This window comes from Euprymna scolopes, chromosome 23 (assembly GCF_053919585.1).
Source record: "Euprymna scolopes isolate OS-2025 chromosome 23, ASM5391958v1, whole genome shotgun sequence".
Lineage (NCBI taxonomy): Eukaryota > Metazoa > Mollusca > Cephalopoda > Sepiida > Sepiolidae > Euprymna > Euprymna scolopes.
The window spans coordinates 120,556,626-120,576,467 of NC_136504.1; the positions used below are offsets into that span (position 1 = coordinate 120,556,626).

At 32.7% G+C, this 19,842-nt stretch overlaps 1 protein-coding gene across 1 annotated transcript in view; it reads right to left on the reverse strand.

Moving 5' to 3' along the window:
* The window catches only part of LOC145245679 (protein lin-12-like), a 38,369-nt gene that overhangs the window by 11,562 nt on the left and 6,965 nt on the right, over positions 1–19,842 (reverse strand). Inside the window, exons 4-7 of the mRNA XM_080107236.1 lie at positions 16,004–16,108; positions 11,087–11,203; positions 8,366–8,419; positions 3,091–3,195 (exon numbers count right to left, since the gene is read on the reverse strand). Of these exons, the coding sequence (XP_079963362.1) occupies positions 3,091–3,195; positions 8,366–8,419; positions 11,087–11,203; positions 16,004–16,108 (381 nt within the window). The remainder of the gene's footprint in view (positions 1–3,090; positions 3,196–8,365; positions 8,420–11,086; positions 11,204–16,003; positions 16,109–19,842) is intronic.

The following is a 19,842-nucleotide window of genomic DNA, read 5'->3' on the forward strand; positions in this document are numbered from 1 at the left end:
CTAAATGAACAGCTCATTTTAAAATTGAGGAGATCAATTCACGAAGCAGGTGTGCCAGAATCGATGAGCAAAGCCAGAAAAAACTCATTATCATGCAGCAAATATGAGTTCAACAACATTTCTATGTGTTGCGGAGACGCCCACTAATTAACATAGGTGGGTGAGTGAGATATATAAAGGTATCAATCACCAATATTGGGAGAGTTCTGCAACGACCGCCAAATAGGCAAGATGCCTATGTTGCCTCCAATAAGACATGCAACACGCCACCTGCCGGAATATTTCCAACTGCAGTATATATGAAGACATGTAAATATTTATATAACTTTTCTGCCTAATATATTATTGTTATACCTTTACTTTCCATGTTCTTGTTAATTCTTTGTGCAGACACAAAACTATGAAAATAGCGTCGATTGTCTTTTTAAAATAGTACTGACCCAAACAAGAAACATAATAAGTACTAAAAATTACGCGGAACCTTCTATTGTGGTACATAGCGAAATACAAATAATTAAATCACATTGCAGCAGACAATCTAAAATTTAGTTAATCAGGTCAGCAACCCATGACAAGCCAATATTTTTATGTTTTCTATTATTTTAAAATGTCGTCTTTTATACATATCTTCCGCTGAATTTCTTTAGTCAATGAAGAACCGCTTCACATCGAATTTAACACCAGTTCTTTTCTCACATTATCATAACAATGATCATTTATTATTATTATTATTATTATTATTATTATTATTATTATTATTATTATTATTATTATTATTATTCGCATTTGAAAAGGAAATTCATCAAGTGGTGGTCATTCTCATATTCTTGTTCAGGGTGAGATAATTCGCAATTTTCGCCTTCTTTGGACAGCAGTTTGTCTTTTAAAATTCTATTCGGCCTTTTTCGAAACGTAACGTGTACTACATATGAAACTATCAAAACATTTTATATTTTGCAGGGTAGTAAAAATATAAAAGGTCATCCTGTGTGAGAAAATAAATAAACGATTAAATGATAAAGTTCTGACATTATTGAACAATATTTGATACTCCTACATATTTTGCTATTCATTTTTCGTAATTTTCGATTTGGGGCAAGTTGATTAGATTACCAAATTTACGGGAAGTTTCTGAAAGTTTTTGTAGTATCAAAATAAAAACGTTAGTACATTATGCCGAATTGTAGAAACTTCCAGTGTCGTGTCGAGGAGCCCATTAAATTCACAGGGAGAGATTCACTCCTGAATAAACTAATATGACCTATAGTCGACAAGGTTGTATGTACTCCACGTAATTGTGCGACGCAACCTGCTGCAAGATTCTTTCCTGTACCTGCATGTGAAGCACATGTTTTCCGCAGCGAATGGTGACATCTGAGGTGTGTGCAACTGATGATTGCACGTCGTGGATTACCTGAAACACATTTTGTAGCTGAGGGTTCATGAGCAAAATGTATACTCGTATCCGAGTTCTGCCAACGACGAAATTTGCAAACATTGTCAAAATAACTGCAGTATACATTAATATAATAACACAGTGACACATAAGAAACAATTAATTAGAGAAACATTTATTATATGAAATGAGTTTTTTAATATAACACATTTTACAGGCGGATGAACAAAAAATTAGTAAAATAAATAAAAATATTTGACATAAATAAAAAAAACAGCAAATAATTACGCCAATAATTTGAGTACAGTCCGTAATTTATTTATCTTGTCCCAAGACTATATCTCCAAAAGTAAAAAAAAAAAATTAATAAACGAACATGCAGAAATACTCACTATGTGTGATCTTTGTATTTCTTTTGCATTATTTGGATCTTTTGAAATGCTATTCTCAATTTGAGCGTCATTTTCACGACGTTTCAGTCGATGCAAATTTCGAGCTTCTTCATGGGTACTATTGCAGAATTCAACCCGGATTTTCCGTACAATTATAGTTCGCCTACGACCGGTATTTTCCGGATTGAGCCGGGAAAGTAACAGACGCAAACAAATTTTCAAACAAACAAACCGACAAAAGTAAAAATTATAAAAATAACGAAAACAACTGAAAATTTACTGAATATATTTTTTCAAAAAAGTGTCGCTTTCTGTTGTTTATTTACTTTTATTATTTTCTTTTGCATTTTTTATCAACAAAATTTCTTTTTCAAGAATCTTATTATAACCGTAAATTGTAAAGTGATAAAGTTATAGTTCTTTTTCAAGAAAACTTACATTTTTGGTTCATGTAAAAAAAAATGACAGTAAACTTTTAAATTTGTTTTGTAAATAGGCGTTGTTTTTATAAGAAAAGATGAATTATTTTTACGAAAATCAGAAATTGTTGTTTGAAAGTACAGAAAAGGTTGTTATAAAAATAACTTATGAATTATTGTTTGCCAGAAATGTTTAAAACATTACCAAAAAAATTACTCTGCATTACCCCAAACAATAATTAAAACATTACATTTTTTCTACAAAAACACAACAAAAAATATCGATTTAGCATTTTAACATTTGAACAACAGGCGGCTTAATCCATCATGTTTCTGTCAAGCTCGGAAATCTAAACAGAATTTTAAACGGAACCATTTATTTACTTTAATTGAGAAGCATACTTTTGTTCCGTCAGCCATGACTGGATAGACGTCGAAAGTAATTTCTAATTGTATATTTCGCCCACAAAGAAAATTGAGCCTTCAAGTTACACGAAAGTATAACTTGTACAATGCCTTTTTACTAAGTACTCTAGTCACTACTCCACGATTCCCGAGTTCGATCAAAACATTCCTGAGGTCGGCAAGTAACTCTTGAAGAAAGTCAGAGGTTACATCGACCGAAACGTTGTTAAAAGGACATACAAACAAGGAACCGTTGTCTAAAAAGCAAAAAATACGAATAAGCAATTCTCGTTTAAAAAATTCAGAAACGTTGTATTTTTTTGTTTATGAAACAAACAGCCCAGTCGAGTAGAAGATCGTATTTGACGTACTCATAAAGTTTAGACTGTATTATTCCATTGAAAAAATTTGATGGGTTTAAGTAAATACTCTACTAACCCAGTCGTAAGAAAAGCATGAAAAAAAAGAAACTACTTACATAAGCGGCAGCGTCTTCCAATGCAGTTTTTAATACATTTGCATCTTTTCCTTTTTCCAACCAAAAAGCAAGTACCGCCATTTCGACAATAATTGGGAGGACAATCTAGAAAAATAATTTTAATATTTTTTCAAACACATATCATTAACGTATTATATATTATGTTGACTTTTAAGGAAAATGATTCATATTGTACAGATATAAGTATAATTAATTGATCGATTTTTCATAATATTGATGTTAGTGAATGTTTGTCCATATAATGAAATATTTGGCCATATATGTAATATAAATATATATACATATATATATATATATATATATATATATATATATATATATATATATATAATATAAAGCTGAATGTGTGTGTCTGGTCACGAATAGGCTCCTATATGGTTGACTATTTTAAAAAACTGATTACATATAATGATAGAAGATGTATCGAGACACAGGAATGCGTATGTTTGATCCTGCAGAACGATGGTTCATTAAAATTGTGGAGTCTGCCTTTGCGCCTGGCCCACGAAATATAGAAATAAAAAATATAAAAATTAAAAAAAACGTTTACAAGTGTTTTTGATATAGATTTACATAAGAATACTTTGATAAGTATGTTTTAACTTAAAAAAGGATGGTATAATAAAATTGTGGGGTCTGCGTTCTCGCTTGGCATCCACAGAATGGAAATAGGAACAAACTTTAATAAAGACTTTTCATATCTATCTTCGTAAGTATAATTTGATAATTATGTTTCAGTTTGCAGAAATATGGTATAATAAAATTATGGGGTGTTTGTTCGCGCCTGTCCTCCATAGAATGGAAATATGTCACAAAGTTTAACAAGGTTTTTTAATATAGATCCACAGAATATTGTAATAGTTGTTTCAGTGTGAACATGTATTGTATAATAAATTATGGGGTTTATCTATTTTATTTTTACTTTCATCGTATTTTGCTTTGGTTTTCATACCCCAGAATTCGAAGCTATCCCTTTACAATCCTTCCTTTTCATAACCTATCATACTTTCATAAATCAGAGTCCATTTTCTGTAGGGTGTTTTTGAACCCAGTCAACGACGGGTACTTTTGCTAGTATGTATGTAAAATCAATTAATTAAAAATCAGTTTCAGAAGGAAAACAAACAATATCAATAGACTGTAGGATGCTGTTAAACGTTCAGCATGCCAAAGAATAGATGGACTGAAACAATGACAAACATTAAAACCGAGCGGAAAAAAGTATATATCTGCCTACAAAAAATTCTAGTTTTATTTTCATGTCTTTACCCCCCCCCCATAATTTTTTGCTGAAGAGGAGACTTTGTTGAAAGAAAATCTTTTATCAAATTGCTGTTCAATTTCATAATAATGTCTATTTCAATAAAAACGTCGTTTCCGAAACGATCGTACAATTGATTGATTTTGTTTGTTTTCCTTTTGAAACTGATTTTTAATTCAACATTATGAATCGTTTTACGCATTATATATATATATATATATGTATATATATATGTATATATATATATATATATATATATATAAAGTAAATGGCGGTTTGCTTGAAGCATTGCTGGTAAAGGAATATATGGAAGTTTTAAAAGTCAAAAGCAATGCAGAAAGGACCGAAATCACAAGAGAAATGAAAAGAAAAACAAGCAGACCAACAAATAGACGGCTATGTTTGAGTAGAAAAATGTCTAGCTGTTTATTCATCTATCATTCTTCACCTCATTAAATAATTATTTTGCAACCAAATTGTTTGTATGTCCGGTGTATATAAAGTCCGTTGGTGTTTTAACGGTTATGAATTTCGGATCAAATACCTCCCCTTTTCAAAGGAAAACAAAAGTATATTCAAGATGACCATCTTGAATATACTTTTTCTTTTTGAAAAAAAGAGGTATTTTTGCACCTCGTAGGCGCCAAACTCGCTCTTTGCCAGGTTGATGGTCAAATTCGCCGACTCCAATCTCTCAAAACTTTTCCCCAGGGTCTTCAAATGATCCTCCCATGTGTAATTATACGCAACGATATCATCCACATACAAATACACTCCTTGTAGCCATTCGAGGCAGTTATTCATCAAAAGCACGGTGGTCACTTGTGAGTTACGCATCCCGGAAGGCATGAAGTTATACTGGTATTTCCACAAATTCCGATATCTGCTTCGACCTTTCTGTTAAAGGCACTGACCAGTATCCCTTCAATGCGTCGCATTACGTGATGAAGCGGGCTTTTCCTATCCTCCACTCTTGGTATCGGGTAGATATCCGCCACTGGCAGAGCGTTTACATTCCGATAATCAGTGCAGAACCTAGCTGATTCGTCTGTTTTGTCCACCAGAACATATGGAAACGCCTACGCTTGGTTCAATGATTCCGTGTTGTAACATGTATTGAATTTCCTTCCGCATGGTTTCTAGTTTCCGGGGTTTCACACTGTAGGGTTGTTGTTTTATTGGCTTCTCCACAGTCACTTTCACATCGTGCTCTGCTGAACCTGTTTTCCAGGGTACATCGGAAAATAATCCGGGATATTAATTGATAAGGGCACTCAGCTCTTTGCTGTTCCGACAAATGACCCAGCTTTTTCTTTAAGTTGTTGGGGATCAGGGAGTTTTCAAACTTGGCAGGCACATCTCTTCGCTTCATGATCGCCTCTGTCACTGTTTTTCAAGATTCGGTCGGCTCCGGTTTCCTGACCAATAACGCATGCTCCTCGCCTCTCTCTTTGTATCGCTTGAGCCTGTAAACATGGCATAGTTCAGTTTTCCGCCTCCGTTTTGGCGTGCTAATTTTATAATTCAAATCGTCGTCTCTCTCAACTACCGTGTAGGGTCCCTGGAAACTTGGGCCGAGGGCAGTTCCCTTTCCTGGCGGGCAAATCATGACTTTTTCTCCCACTCTAAGCTCGCGGGCCTGTGTCTTTTTGTCAAATCGTCGCTTCATTTTGGCCTGTACTTTGGTCATGTGTTGTGGGCTAACTTCCTAGCAGCATGCATTTTCTGCTTTGTCTTTCCGAAGTATTCTGACACCTCCTCGGTTGATGGTTAGGGTTTTACCCACTGCTCCTTCACTGCTTGTACCGGTCTCTGCATTGTGTGTCCATAAATATGTTCAGACAGGCTGTACCCCAATGACTCTTGCGTCGCGTCCCTGGCTGCAAACAACACAAACGGCAACCGCTGGTCCTAATCAGTTCGTTGTTCGATACAATGAGCCCTTAACATGCTCTTCAATGTCGCATTGAATCACTCTAAGGCACCTTGAGATTGCTAGGCACTTGACGTCACATGTCGTATTCCCAACTGCTCCGTTACTTTCCTGAAGAGTCGCGATGTAAAGTGTGAACCTTTGTACGTTAGGATTGTTTTGGGTATTCCTATCTTCGAGAAGAAGTTGATCATGGAGTCAGCTATTTTCTTTGATGACCTCCAGGAATCTGGTACTCGCGTACGTCATTGTGAATATATATTGGTTTCTCGCCCTTGTCCTTGGTAAGAATCCCACGCAGTCCATGATGATTCGCTCAGACGGTCTCTTCACTACCGATATTGGTTTGAGGGGTACTGGCGGTATATCTGGGTTGGGTTTCCCAGATTCTTGGCAAAACTTTCATGATTGATCAAACGTCTTGACGCTGGTATATATATATATATATATATATATATATATATATATATATATATATATATATATATATATATATATACATTCACGTTGTTCTAATGGACGAAAATTGAAAATTTATATTTCAAAATAAAGCTGAATAACTGACCTACGAACTGTAAAAATTGTTTTAAATTTAATCTCAAAATAAGTAAAGCACTTCTAAATGAGTAAAACTAACACTTAACCATATATTCAAACACTACCTGTTTGAATGATATTGCGTCCAATATAATATAGTAAAAATAATTACGACATCTGCATTAATCAAAATATCGCATTTAAGCGTATTTTACGACCGAGCAATGCCGGGTGGCCTGCTAGTATATATATATATATATATATATATATATATATATATATATATATATATATATATATATATATTATCGAGAGTAAAAAAGGTGATGCTACTTGCCGTGCTAGGGCTCAATATATATATATATATATATATATATATATATATATATATAACTACTAAATTTACTCACATAAAATTAATATACGAAAGTATAAATTTATGCGTAAACTTTAAGTATTTACTTCAAAAGTGCTCAATACGTAGGTAGAGCTAGTTAGTAGGTTATAAAATGTATATGGCGATTAAGCTACACTGAATATTCTGCGTTTTATCCACTATAGGACTCTTCAGGCTTATGCGATCCCACCATAAGTCTGAGGAATCCTAGAATGGATGAAACGCGGAATATTCAGTGTAGCTTAATCGCCATATACATTTTATAATTTACTATACACATATATATATATATATATATAGAGAGAGAGAGAGAGAAAGATATATATATATATATATATATATATATATATATATATATATATATATAGAATGAGAGAGATGGAGAGAGAAATACTGTCAACAAATGAATAAAATACATGAGACATTTCGAATGCCACACCCAGTTACAATCAACAACCCCAATTCTCTTCTACAGCATTGCCCGAAGCACGTTGCTTAACCTAGTTAGCGAAAGTGTAACAAATTGGGCTACGAAACTGCATCATCCGCTATACTCTCCAGACCTCTAACCTATCGACTTCCACTTATTCAAGCATTTTGATAACGTTCTGAGTGAGTAATGATTTAAAAAAAAAAGCCTAAGCGATATCAAAAACGCCATCAACGACTTCATCGCCACTGAAATGTCAGATTTTTATATCATTGTCATGGACACATTTGTTTTACGTTGACATGTGTGTTTATTCTGACGGTGCTTATTTCGATCAAAAAAAAAATTGTTGGAACCAAGATATATTCATTTGAATTTAAAACATAAAAATCGTAAGAACTTTCTTGTCAACCCGATAAAAATAGCAACCAAAATACATTTCATTAAAATAAAAATAGTGAATCAATAAACATCTAAAATATTAATTAATTATTAATTAATTAATTATTTAATGAATCTATTGTTTGCGTTTAAAATTAAAATTACATCGGTAAACACCGAAAACAAGAGCAACTGAAAAATATTCGCTTTTTTTGATGTCTTTCAAGACTAACACGTGATTAAACAAAAACATATTTTTTATATGCAGGAATGGTTTCATTTTCATATAACAAAAAATAAGAATAAATTATTTACCTGGTCGCTGAATAGGGGTTATCACAATGTTCGTGTTAGTTGTAGTTTCAATTGCTGTTTTGTGGACAGAAAATAATGGATGCATTACTACTGAGACAAATAAGTTAAACTGTATTAGAAATAAAATGTCATGTTTCCAAAATAAATTCAATTTTTTTTTACTTAATAAGAAGTTGTAATTATAAATTGTTATTGTTTTCCTCTGACAAATTAAATTATTAAATTAAAAAAAGTTTTCTCTTTTTGATTTTAACAATAAATATAATGAATTATATTTATAAGAGTGAAAATGTGTATACGTGAGGAAAACCCTCAACCCATATACTCAAGGAATTCTTGATTTACGGACTCGACATTTGAGTATTCAAACGTGTAAGAAAAAAAATGATCGTTTTTGGTCCAAAAATCAGGGTTGCGGAGTCGGAGTCGGAAGGAGTCGGAGGTTTTAGCTGGAGTCGGAGTCGGAAATTTTATCCAACTCCGACTCCTTAAGTCCAATGAATTTATTTTTTTACATGGTTTTCCTGTTTGGTTTTACCATATTTTTATTACATTTTCTAACAAAACAAGGCAGATTGCCACTTTGATGGAGGGGGCTGCTATCAGGGATCTAAGTTTCAGGGGTACTATGTTGGGAGTTGAGCAGCAAGATGTCTGTTTACATTACACTTAGACTTCTGCATGTCAGTACAGTTGAGGAAGCAGGAACCCGGAAGGGAATTCCAGAGTCTAGCAGTTCTGAAGAAGAAACTTATAGAGTAGAAGGCTTTCTTACATCTGGGAATCTCTACTGTGTATGGGGTGGCACTTCGCTGCTTGTCAGATTTGTCGGGGGGGGGATATTTTCATTGAGGAGGTACAAGAGCTTGTAGTTCGTCAGAGCATCCACCATTAAAATACAAGCAGAGGGATGCAACATTTCGTCGATAGGACAGGGGCTGGAGCTTAGATAACAGTTCAGAACCTATCAGGTTGGCAACTGTCTTTAGAACACTGTCCAGGAGCAAAAGATTAGTAGCAGATGCACCAGCAATGGTGGCTTTGTAGAGGTACAGGATACTTTCAGGCGTAAGTAACTTTCTAGCACGGTAGAGAGAGATCCCATCTTCTTTGCAGCAGATTTGGCAATGATCTCAATGTATTTATTGCAACTTATGTTCCATGTGAACGTTAAGCCAAGGTGTTTGAACGAACTACTTTCAGGTTATGTATCTTTAGCCAAAGCTATTGGTGGTTGGAAAGGTTTTATCTAATTATTAAAGGAAACGAACTTTATCTTGGCAGCTTTGGACATTACCATTCATTTCTGACCCCATTTCACTACAGAGTGAAGGTCTTCCTCTGGGTTTACCGCCATTGCCTTAGATATGTGCTCATTAGTTTTCCCACCGTGCCTGCTATAGAGCGTGATGTCATCGGCAAATATACCCATGTCAGAGAAAATGTTATCCGGTAAGGATCGACCCCTGAGGTACACCTGCATTTTGCATTTATATCATATTGTTTGGACGTACATCCATCGAGGACAACCTGGATTCTTCTCTCATTTAAGAAGAATTTAATTATGTTAAGCATTCTTTCAGTAATACCATAGATTTTATTTTCATGAGAAGACCATCGTGCCATACCCTGTCAAAAGCCTTAGATATATAGGGATACTGCTCTCCCCTCCCCTGTGCTTGGTATATACGTTCAGAGATTACAGTTAGAATATCTGCAGTAGAACGGGCTTACTTAAATCCATATTAATGGTCATACAGAATTTAGAAGCTTGATTAATTAAAGACTCAAATATTTTGGTGAAAAGCGGGAGGAGATTAATAGGGCAATAATTTAATGGGTCAGTTCGTTTGCTAGAGATTTTGGAAACTGGTATCACAGAAGCAGTATTCCAGCTGTCAGGAAAGCAAGATTCGGTAAGACATTTGTTAAAGATTTTTTTCCATTGCGTCACTCAGATTGTTCACGAACCCATCGGTGTGCCCGATACTATCGGTCCGTATGCAAGCCTTTTAGAACTTTTTCTCACAACTTCCCCTGAGCTATGTTCATGTTCCGTTCTATCTCCCCTGCGATCCTCCGACCACTCTGTTGTAGCAGTTAAGATAAAAATGTAATAAGTCTTCAGACGTACCTCTCCACCGTACTATATATCGATACTCTATGGCTGCCTGGGATAGCTTCCATACATTTATAACAATAGGTAAAAGTGGAATACTTCTAAAAAGCAAGTTTTAAAGGAAATTCTTTAGTTTGTTTTCTGGAGCATTTTTACCTAATGTTATGAATTGTTTCTTTCTATTAACTAAAAATGAATTGTTTGAAAACGAGTCCAACTTGCAGTGAAAGATAGAAATAAAATTAGTAAAATGCCGATTAGAAAAACAAAAGCGGAAATGATTTAATTTTGTTTTATTTAAATATTTTAAACGTGGAAAAATTGTCGATGAAAAAAAAAAGCTTTAATTATTTTTTTTATTATGTACGCGCAGAATTTTAAAAACCGAAAAATGTAGACCAGATACACGATTTCAACGCCCAGGCAAGACGATTTGAGTTTTATAATATAAAAGATTCAACAAAATACATACGATAGTTAGATTCAATTGTCTATTATAAAGATAATTATTTTAGATTGACCAATTGTGTGAATTTTAGAATCAACATTAATATATTAACAATTTCAAGCATGTGATAAATATGAACAATAAATATACTTACAATATTGACATCTCTTGCCGGAATATGGTTTAAAACATTCGCACCGCATTTTTACATGACCTCTTTCAAGATAAATGATGCAGTGTCCACCGTTTTTGCAATAATTCTTAGGACAACCTAAAACATAAATATATGAAGGTATTTGTTATATTCTTTATTTTTTTCATTAAAATGATTACCGTTATTCATGATAATGATTGCAATTTTTCTTAGGATCTTTTTCTTCTTCACTAATTCAATTCAACGTATGAAAGCAATTCAATTAAAAATATGTAATTCAAGTCTCGGATATAGGCTTCACGATATATTGTTTATGTTTTTTTTTTCAATTCTTCCGTGATATTAGGATATCATTTCCATAATAATCATAATCTATATTATATATATATATAATGCATTATGTATTATATATATATGTATATATGCATATAATATAGTATAATATTATATTATATTGTATTATATAGCTTCCTATAAATGTAGCTTCTCTCTAAAGAGTGCAATGTTATAGACATTTCTTCTGAACACTGTTTTTCTGATATATATTTGCATTTCTGATATATATATATAGTCATCTTCTGTCTTTGCAATAATCAGCTTTCTTTCATGTTAGCTCCTTACATCAAGTGGTTTCATGCCTTGTCACAAGCGATTTTCTATTAAAAATATAACATAAATTAATTAAACGCAACCTAAGATAAGGAAGGTGCCATTAATGCAAAAAAAAAAAAAAATCAGCAACTATCAAGAACTAGTTCACCATAAAAAAAACATAAATTAAAAATATCAGTATGGTATACGCAAAGAAAATATCATACAGATATCACGTTACTTGAACAAACAGTTTCAGTTTTGGTCCCCCGACACAGGAGGGAGTGGAAATAATAATACATTCCCGTTCGTCTATTCGTTTATTTGCACGTTTCTCAATAATCATGACTTGGATTTTTTGGACATTTTTCACGGACATTAGTACTAGTGAAAGTAAATATTTGCCAGAACCGAATTTCCGGATTACATTTGGTTACACCGCCGAGGACGTATATAGGGGTAAAATTACCCCCAAATCGTATATCACTTCATCTATTCGCACTTTTTTCAATAAGAACGCCCTGGTTTTATTTTTAATTTGGCAAAAAACTTAATGATGATTAAAGTAAATGTTTCACTTGTGCCGTGGGACGCCTTCATGCTCTTTTGTATTTGAAAATAATTTTTAAGCGAATTTGTGTTTTTTTCACCCCCCCCCCTCATCCTCATGTTAAGAATAGCTTTCTAAAATTTCAATTTCAGGTAATTTTCCTTGTTCTTTTGAAATTTTCTCAACTGCCCGGAGTTTTACCATATGATTTGATTTTCTTTTTTAAAAATGAAACTGCTTAATCATACCACGTGGATTTTGAATGTGCAACATTTTCTTCTCGTCACTGGTAAAACCGTTTTTCCTCCCCGCCCCCTCATGGCGTAACATAACACGGGCAGCTATATGTAAGTACCGAGCCGTGAGCGAAGTTACCGCACGGTAAGTAAAAAGGAGATTATGAAAAGTGAAGTCACGTTCAAGAATACGATCATGTGAGAGATGCCACAACGATTACATAAGAACTAGAAAGACATGTGGTTGTATAACTACAAAAAAGCCGGTTGAAGTTCTTTTCTCTTCTTTACCTACTTTGCTACAACTGTCCTGGTTGTACAAACAATCAGGGTAATTATTTTTCGTAACTTAATAAAGCATTGGTGTTATAAGGATGAAGAAATCATGGTGTTTAGAGGAAGAAGAAATCATGGTGTTTAAAGGAAGAACAAATGATGGTTTTAGAGAAATAAGAAATGATGATGTTTGGAGGAAGAAGTAATGATGATGTTTAGAGGAAGAAAAAATGATGGGGTTTAGATGAAGAAGAAATGATATTGTTTAGAGGAAGAATAAATGATGGTGTTTAGAGGAAGAAGAAGTAATGGTGTTTAGAGGAAGAAGAAATAATAGTGTTTAGAGGAAGAAGATTATGGTGTTTAGAGGAAGAAGAAGTGATGATGTTTAGAGGAAGAAGAAGTGACGGTGTTTCGAGGAAGAAGAAATGATTGTGTTTAGAGGAAGAAGAATTGAGGGTGTTAAGAGGAAGAAGAAGTGATGATGTTTAGAGAAAGAAGAAATTATTGTGTTTAGAGGAAGAGGAAATGATGGTGTTTAGAGGAAGAAGAAATGATGGTGTTTAGAGGAAGAAGAAGTGATGGTGTTAAGAGCAAAGAGAAGTTACGGTGTTTACTGGTAGAAGCAATGCTGGTGTTTAGAGGTAGAAGAAATTATTGTGTATAGAGGGGGAAAAATTATGATGTTTAGAGGAAGAAGAAATCATTGTGTTTAGAGGAAGAAGAAATGATGGCCGTTAGAGGAAGAAGAAATGATGGTGTGTAGAGGGAGAAGAAATGTTGGTGTTTAGAGGAAGAAGAAGTGATAGTGTTTAGAGGAAGGAGAAGTGACGGTGTTTAGAGGAAGAAAAATGATGGTGTTTTGAGGTAGAAGAAATTATGGTGTTTAGAGGAAGGAGAAATGATTGTATTTAGAGAAAGAAGAAATAATGATGGTTAGAGGACGAAGAAATGATGGTGTTTAAAGGGAGAAGAAATTATTGTGTTTAGAGGAAGAATAATTTATGGTGGTTAGAGGAAGAGAAAATGATAGTGTTTAGAGGAGGAATAAATGATGGTGTTTAGAGGAAGAAGAAATGATTGTTTTATGACGGAGAAGAAATTCAACGTTTAGAGGAAGAAGAAGTGACGGTGTTTAAAGAAAGAAGAAATAATGTTGTTTAGAGCAAGAAGAAATTATGGTGTTTAGAGGAAGAAGAAATTATGGTGCTTAGAGGAAGATGAAGTGATTGTGTTTAGAAGAAGAAGAAATGACGTAGTTTAGATAAAGCATAAATAATAGTGTTTAGAGGAAGAAGAAATGATTGTGCTTAGAGGTAGAAGAAATGATGGTATTTAGAGAGAGAAGAAAATAATATCGTGTTTAGAGGAAGAAGAAATAATAGTGTTTAGAGGAATGAGAAATGGTAGTATTTAGAGGAAGAAGAAATTATGGTGTTTAGAAGAGGAAAAGTGAGGGTATTTAGAGGAAGAAGAAATTTTGGTGTTTAGAGGAAGAAGAAGTGACGGTTTTTAAAGGCAGAAGAAATTGTGTTGTTAAGAGGAAGAAGAAATGATGGTGTTGAGAGCAAGAACAAGTTATTGTGTTTAGAGGAAGAAGAGATTGTTGTGCTTAGAGGAAGATGAAACGATGGTGTTTAGAGGAAAAAGAAATGACGGTGTTTGATAAAGAATAAATGATGGTGGTTAGAGGTAGAAGAAATTATAGTGATTAGAGGAAGACGATGTGATGGTGTTTAGAGGAAGACGAAGTGATGGTGTTTAGAGGAAGACGAAATTATGGTGTTTAGAGGAAGAAGAACGATGGTGTTTAGAGGAAGAATAAATCATGGTGTTTAAAGGAAGAAGAAGTGATTGTGTTTAGAGGTAGCAGAAATTACTGTTTTTAGAGGAAGAAACAGTGATGGTGTTTAGAGGAAGAAAAATCATGGAGTTTAGAGATAGAAGAAATGATTGTGTTTAAAGGAAGAAGAAATTAGTGTGTTTAGAAGAAGAAGAAAAGATGTTTTTTAGAGGAAGGAGAAATGATGGTGTTTAGAGGAAGAAGAAATAATGGTGTTTAGAGGAAGAATATTTTATGGTGTGTCGAAGTAGAAGAAATGACGTTGTTTGGAGGAGGGAAGAAATGATCGTGTTAAGAGGAAGAAGAAATGGTGGTGTTCAGAGGAAGAAGAAATTATGGTGTTTAGAGGAAGAAAAAATCATGGTGTTCAGATGAAGAAGAGATGATGGTGTTTAGACGAAGAAGAGACGATTGTGTTTAGAGGAAGAAGAAATTGTTGTGCTTAGAGGAAGATTAATTGATTGTGTTTAGAGGAAGAAGAGTGAAGCTGTTTCGAGAAAGGGGGAATAAGTGTGTTTAGAGGAAGAAGAAATGATGTTTTTTAGGAAGAATGAGTGATGGTGTTTAGAAAAAAAGAAATAATTGTGTTTAGAGGTAGAAGAAATTTTGTTTAGAGGAAGAGAAATGATGGTGTTTAGAGGAAGAAGAAATTATGGTGTTTAGAGGTAGAAGATATGATGTTGTTAAGGAAGAACAAATAATTATGCTTATAGGAAGAAGAAATGATGGTGTTTAGAGGAAAAAGAAATGATAGTGTTTAGAGGGAGAAGAAATGATGGTGTTTAGAGAAAGAAGAAATGATGGTGTTTAGAGAAAGAAGAAATGATGGTGTTTAGAGAAAGAAGAAATGATGGTGTTTAGAAGGAGGAGAAATGATGGTGTTTTGAGGAAGAAGAAGTTATGGGGTTTAGAGGAAGAAAAATGAGTGTATTTAGAGGAAGAAGAAATGATTGTGTTAAGAGGAGGAAGAAAGTAGTGTGTTTAGAGGAAGATGAAATGATGGTGTTTAGAGGAAGAAGAAATGATTATGTTTAGAGGAGGAAGGAAGTAGTGTGTTTAGAGGAAGAAGAAATTATGGTGTTTAGATGAAGAATAAATAATGGTGTTTAGAGGAAGAAGAAATAACAGTGTTTAGAGGAAGAAGAAATTATGGTGTTTTGAGGAAGAAGAAATGATAGTGTTTAGAGGAAGAGAAAATGATGGTGTTTAGAGGAAGAAGAAATTATAGTGTTTAGAGGAAGAAAAAATCATAGTGTTTAGAGCAAGAAGAAATTATGGTGTTTAGAGGAAGAAGAAATGATTGTGGTTAGGGGAAGAAGAAATGATAGTGTTTAGGGGAATGAAGAAATTAATGGCAAGAATTGACCTTGATCGAAACGCACTATGCGGAATGTGAAGCTGAAAGAAATGGAAATACTTACATATTAGGCAACGACTACCCATGCAGCGTTTAGGACATGTACATGTGTTCTTACTTCCAACGTGGTAACAAGTGCCACCATTTTTGCAAAAGTCTGGAGGACAATCTAGAAGAATTATTAAATTGAGTTGATTATTTGAATTAAGGTAAGAAGACCAACATTATTACTACGCATACAGCCTTGTTATTTGACCGTTAAAATGAGCAACTACACCGTCGTTACATATGCATATATATATATATATATTTATTTATTTAGTAATGTGATTGATAATTTAAAATTTAAAAATAAAATTATAATTAAATTAAAAATCCGTTTCATAAGAAGGAATAACAACAAAATCAATTATTTGTACGATCGTTTCGGAAAACAGTTTTTTTTTATTGTGGTAGACATCAAGTTACGGACAATAATTATTACATATAGTTTTTTTAATAAACAAGGTTTCCTCATCAGCAAATTGTGAAGGTTTTTTTATTAAAATTTAAAGACACCATAAATAAACCTAGCATTAAAAGTAAGGCAGATGTATCTGGAAAAAATTAAAATTAAGGTATGGATTTAAAATTGATAAGAAAGTGAATATGGGTTAGAGAAAGAAAAGAAATAGAGTAAAATATAAATTTGAATTTAAATTATAAATTTGGTTTAAGTACAATTTTATACATACATACATACACAACTATATACATGCATATATATGAAAAAATAGACACATATATACATATACATAGATATACAGATATATACATAAAAATATGGGTACAAAAATTTACCTTTTAATTTTTCGCCTTTTGAAAGCAGGAACTATGTAGATATTTGCTATAGCTTTTAACCTTATCGAATGATGAATTTTCAAAAAGGACGCCCGTGCAATAATATATTTCCGTTAGCATACTTTTGATTTAAAGATGCCACGGTTTGTAATTCGAATGAAATTGTAAGTTAATGTTATTTGTATAATTACATAATGCAAGGGGGATAATTAGTCATATTTTCTTTAATAATTGGGTGTAAGGAGGATAATTAGTCTAACTTAATTAATTACAAAAAAAAATTGTAAGCTATTTTTATTAATAAGTAATTTTTAATGATTTAAGGTGGTTTATATTTATTAAATTTAAACCAACGTTTATGATGCATGTGAAGATTAGTTCCTGTCTTGAATTTACTAGGGTGGTTGCATTTTTTATATCTTCATATTTCTAAATTTTTAGGGTCTCTTTTGTACATAGTGCACATAATTTATCACCTGGTTTATATGGTTTGCAAAATTCAATTACTCGCCATTTCAAGTTGAAAGAAATATTGCTATTTTTGAGTTGCCAAATATAGTTGGATAGAGTAGTTTTGTTTGACAGAGAGTTATTTTTAAAATAATATTTTTGCGTTAAAATTCTATGTTTTATTAGGCCAGATGTGGAACCAAAATATATTTCCTCTTGCTTATTGTGATTATTTTCCGTTAGGTCTGGTGCTGGATTATTATATGGTTGGTTGGTTTGTAATTGATTGGTAGATTTGTTTAAGTTGGTGTCATTATTTAATCTGGTAGTTGAGTTATGGCTGTTAATAGATGCATGTAGATTTGGGGTTTTTGATACTGTGCAGCTATAGATAACATTTGTAATTTTACATGAGCCTTGTAGGAGACATTTATTTTTCTTGCAAACCATATAAGCCATCATATTTTTGCATATCAGCAACAAAAACTTGCAAAACCTAGATTTTTAAACTGAAGACCATCTTTGGAAAGGGGATTATTAATATGATACAAAAATGTGTAATTTCAAAACATATATGGCGCATCGCAAGATAAAGCACACTAACTACAAAGAAAAATCACCAGAAATCTGAGGTAATATTTTCTGTTTTTTTTTTTATTATTAAAGCCACGTATTTGAATATATAACACTTTTCTGTGGATAAAAAAGCATTTTAGCGTGCGATTGTATGAAACTGATAATATATATATATATGTGTGTGTGTATATATGTGTGTGTGTGTGAGTGTGTGTGTGTGTGTGTGCTATGGGGTTAAATGGTAATAAAAGACAGGAACACAGGATTTTAGGAACGAAACATGTATTCACATAGATTACAGGCAAGGTGAATCGAGTAATACCATTCCTCAACGGTTGGGCATGTGCACTCGACTTGCTTCGTCGCGTGCCGATAGACTGCCGGAAACCGGTACCCGATACCGGAAGTGACGTCACCAAAGGAAATGACGTCATGAGATAGTCTAATCCCATGGAGGAACGTCTCCAACAATATATATATATATATATATATATATAAGATGGCGCCCCCAAAAAATTCACTATAATAACTTACTAACCCTGTTTATTTTAGTATACTTGTAAGACGATAAGAAAATCTATTTGCTGTATAATTGTACAAAACAATAACGCCATAAACCTATTTTGAAATGTTCTCATCTAAACCTGATATTAATTAATTTTTAATTTATTATACAGCTTAATAAAATCGACATTTATATGCAGAATATTTTAGCATATTAGTAAAAATAACTGGAAAAACTATATCCGCAAGCTGAAGTTTGCCAAGGTGCGAAAAACTCAAATCCATATGTACAATCGCGATAGTATGCGCATCGATGACAACAAAAACTTGTTATAAATTTGTAGTAATATATTTTTTTATTAAAGTCTCACAATTAAATCGATTAGTATTTTCTGCAGAAAAAAGCGTTGTATGTCGCATGTTAATAATAGCGAACAAAGGATTAAAAATAAACAAAATGGTTACTTTGACATACCCACGAGTCTTATGGACTCAACGTAAACTGTATAATAAAGCATGGTAGATTTATATATATATTACCTAATATTGCATTAGAAAATAACAGAAGTAAAGATGTTTGTTAATATATAAAGATTGTGTGACAGAATTAGAGTAAGAATAAAAAAAAGAAATATTAGACTGACGTTTGACTTTCTAAGCATTAACAACTCATATGAAGAAAAACGTTTAATAGATATAAGAACATCCATAATATGACACTTAGAAATAGTGGATTCAGAAACGTCGATATAAAATATACAGACACAAATACAAGCATGTACTGGAAAACGATGTAAGAATCCACCTGATAATTAAAGCTAAATATAAAATTCCAAAAAAGTATTTCAAGTTTACCAATTGAATATTCATGTAAACTTAAAGCAAAAATAAATATTAATATTTATATTTATAGGACAACCTAACCAAATGTAAAAGCTTAATAATTGACATTGAGAATTGAAATAAGAAATTGAACATAAATTGTGTAAATTAGAAAAAAACAAATTAATTCGACATGAAATACAAGCTAACAACTGTAAATTTTTCTTATTTCATGAAGTTTCAAAGAATAACAGTATATCATCAGAAGAATCAGTTAACAAAATAATATTAGTTATAATTTTGCTGATTAGGAAATAACTTCAAAATAAGTAATTATGTGAAAAAGCATATATTTCCTCCATGGGAAAACTATAGGAAAAGCATATTTGTCTCGACGAGGAAATAGTTCAGATAAGTGTTACAATCCATGAAATATGTTGATTGGTTTGATGTAGAAATGAAAATAAAATAATTTAATGATATTTGTAATAATCGAAGTTTTTGATAAGTAAACATAAGGAAACTCCAATTAAAAATGTAATCTTATATTGGGTAACAGATTTTACTTTATTATATTATAAAAAAATCGTAAATGTTTGATTAATGTATTGCTCCTCGTCACTTATCAGCCTGTGCCTGTTTTAATCTGTTACGCTAATATGTAAGATTTATCTATCCACATACGATTTAGAAACGTGCATCCCAATAGTA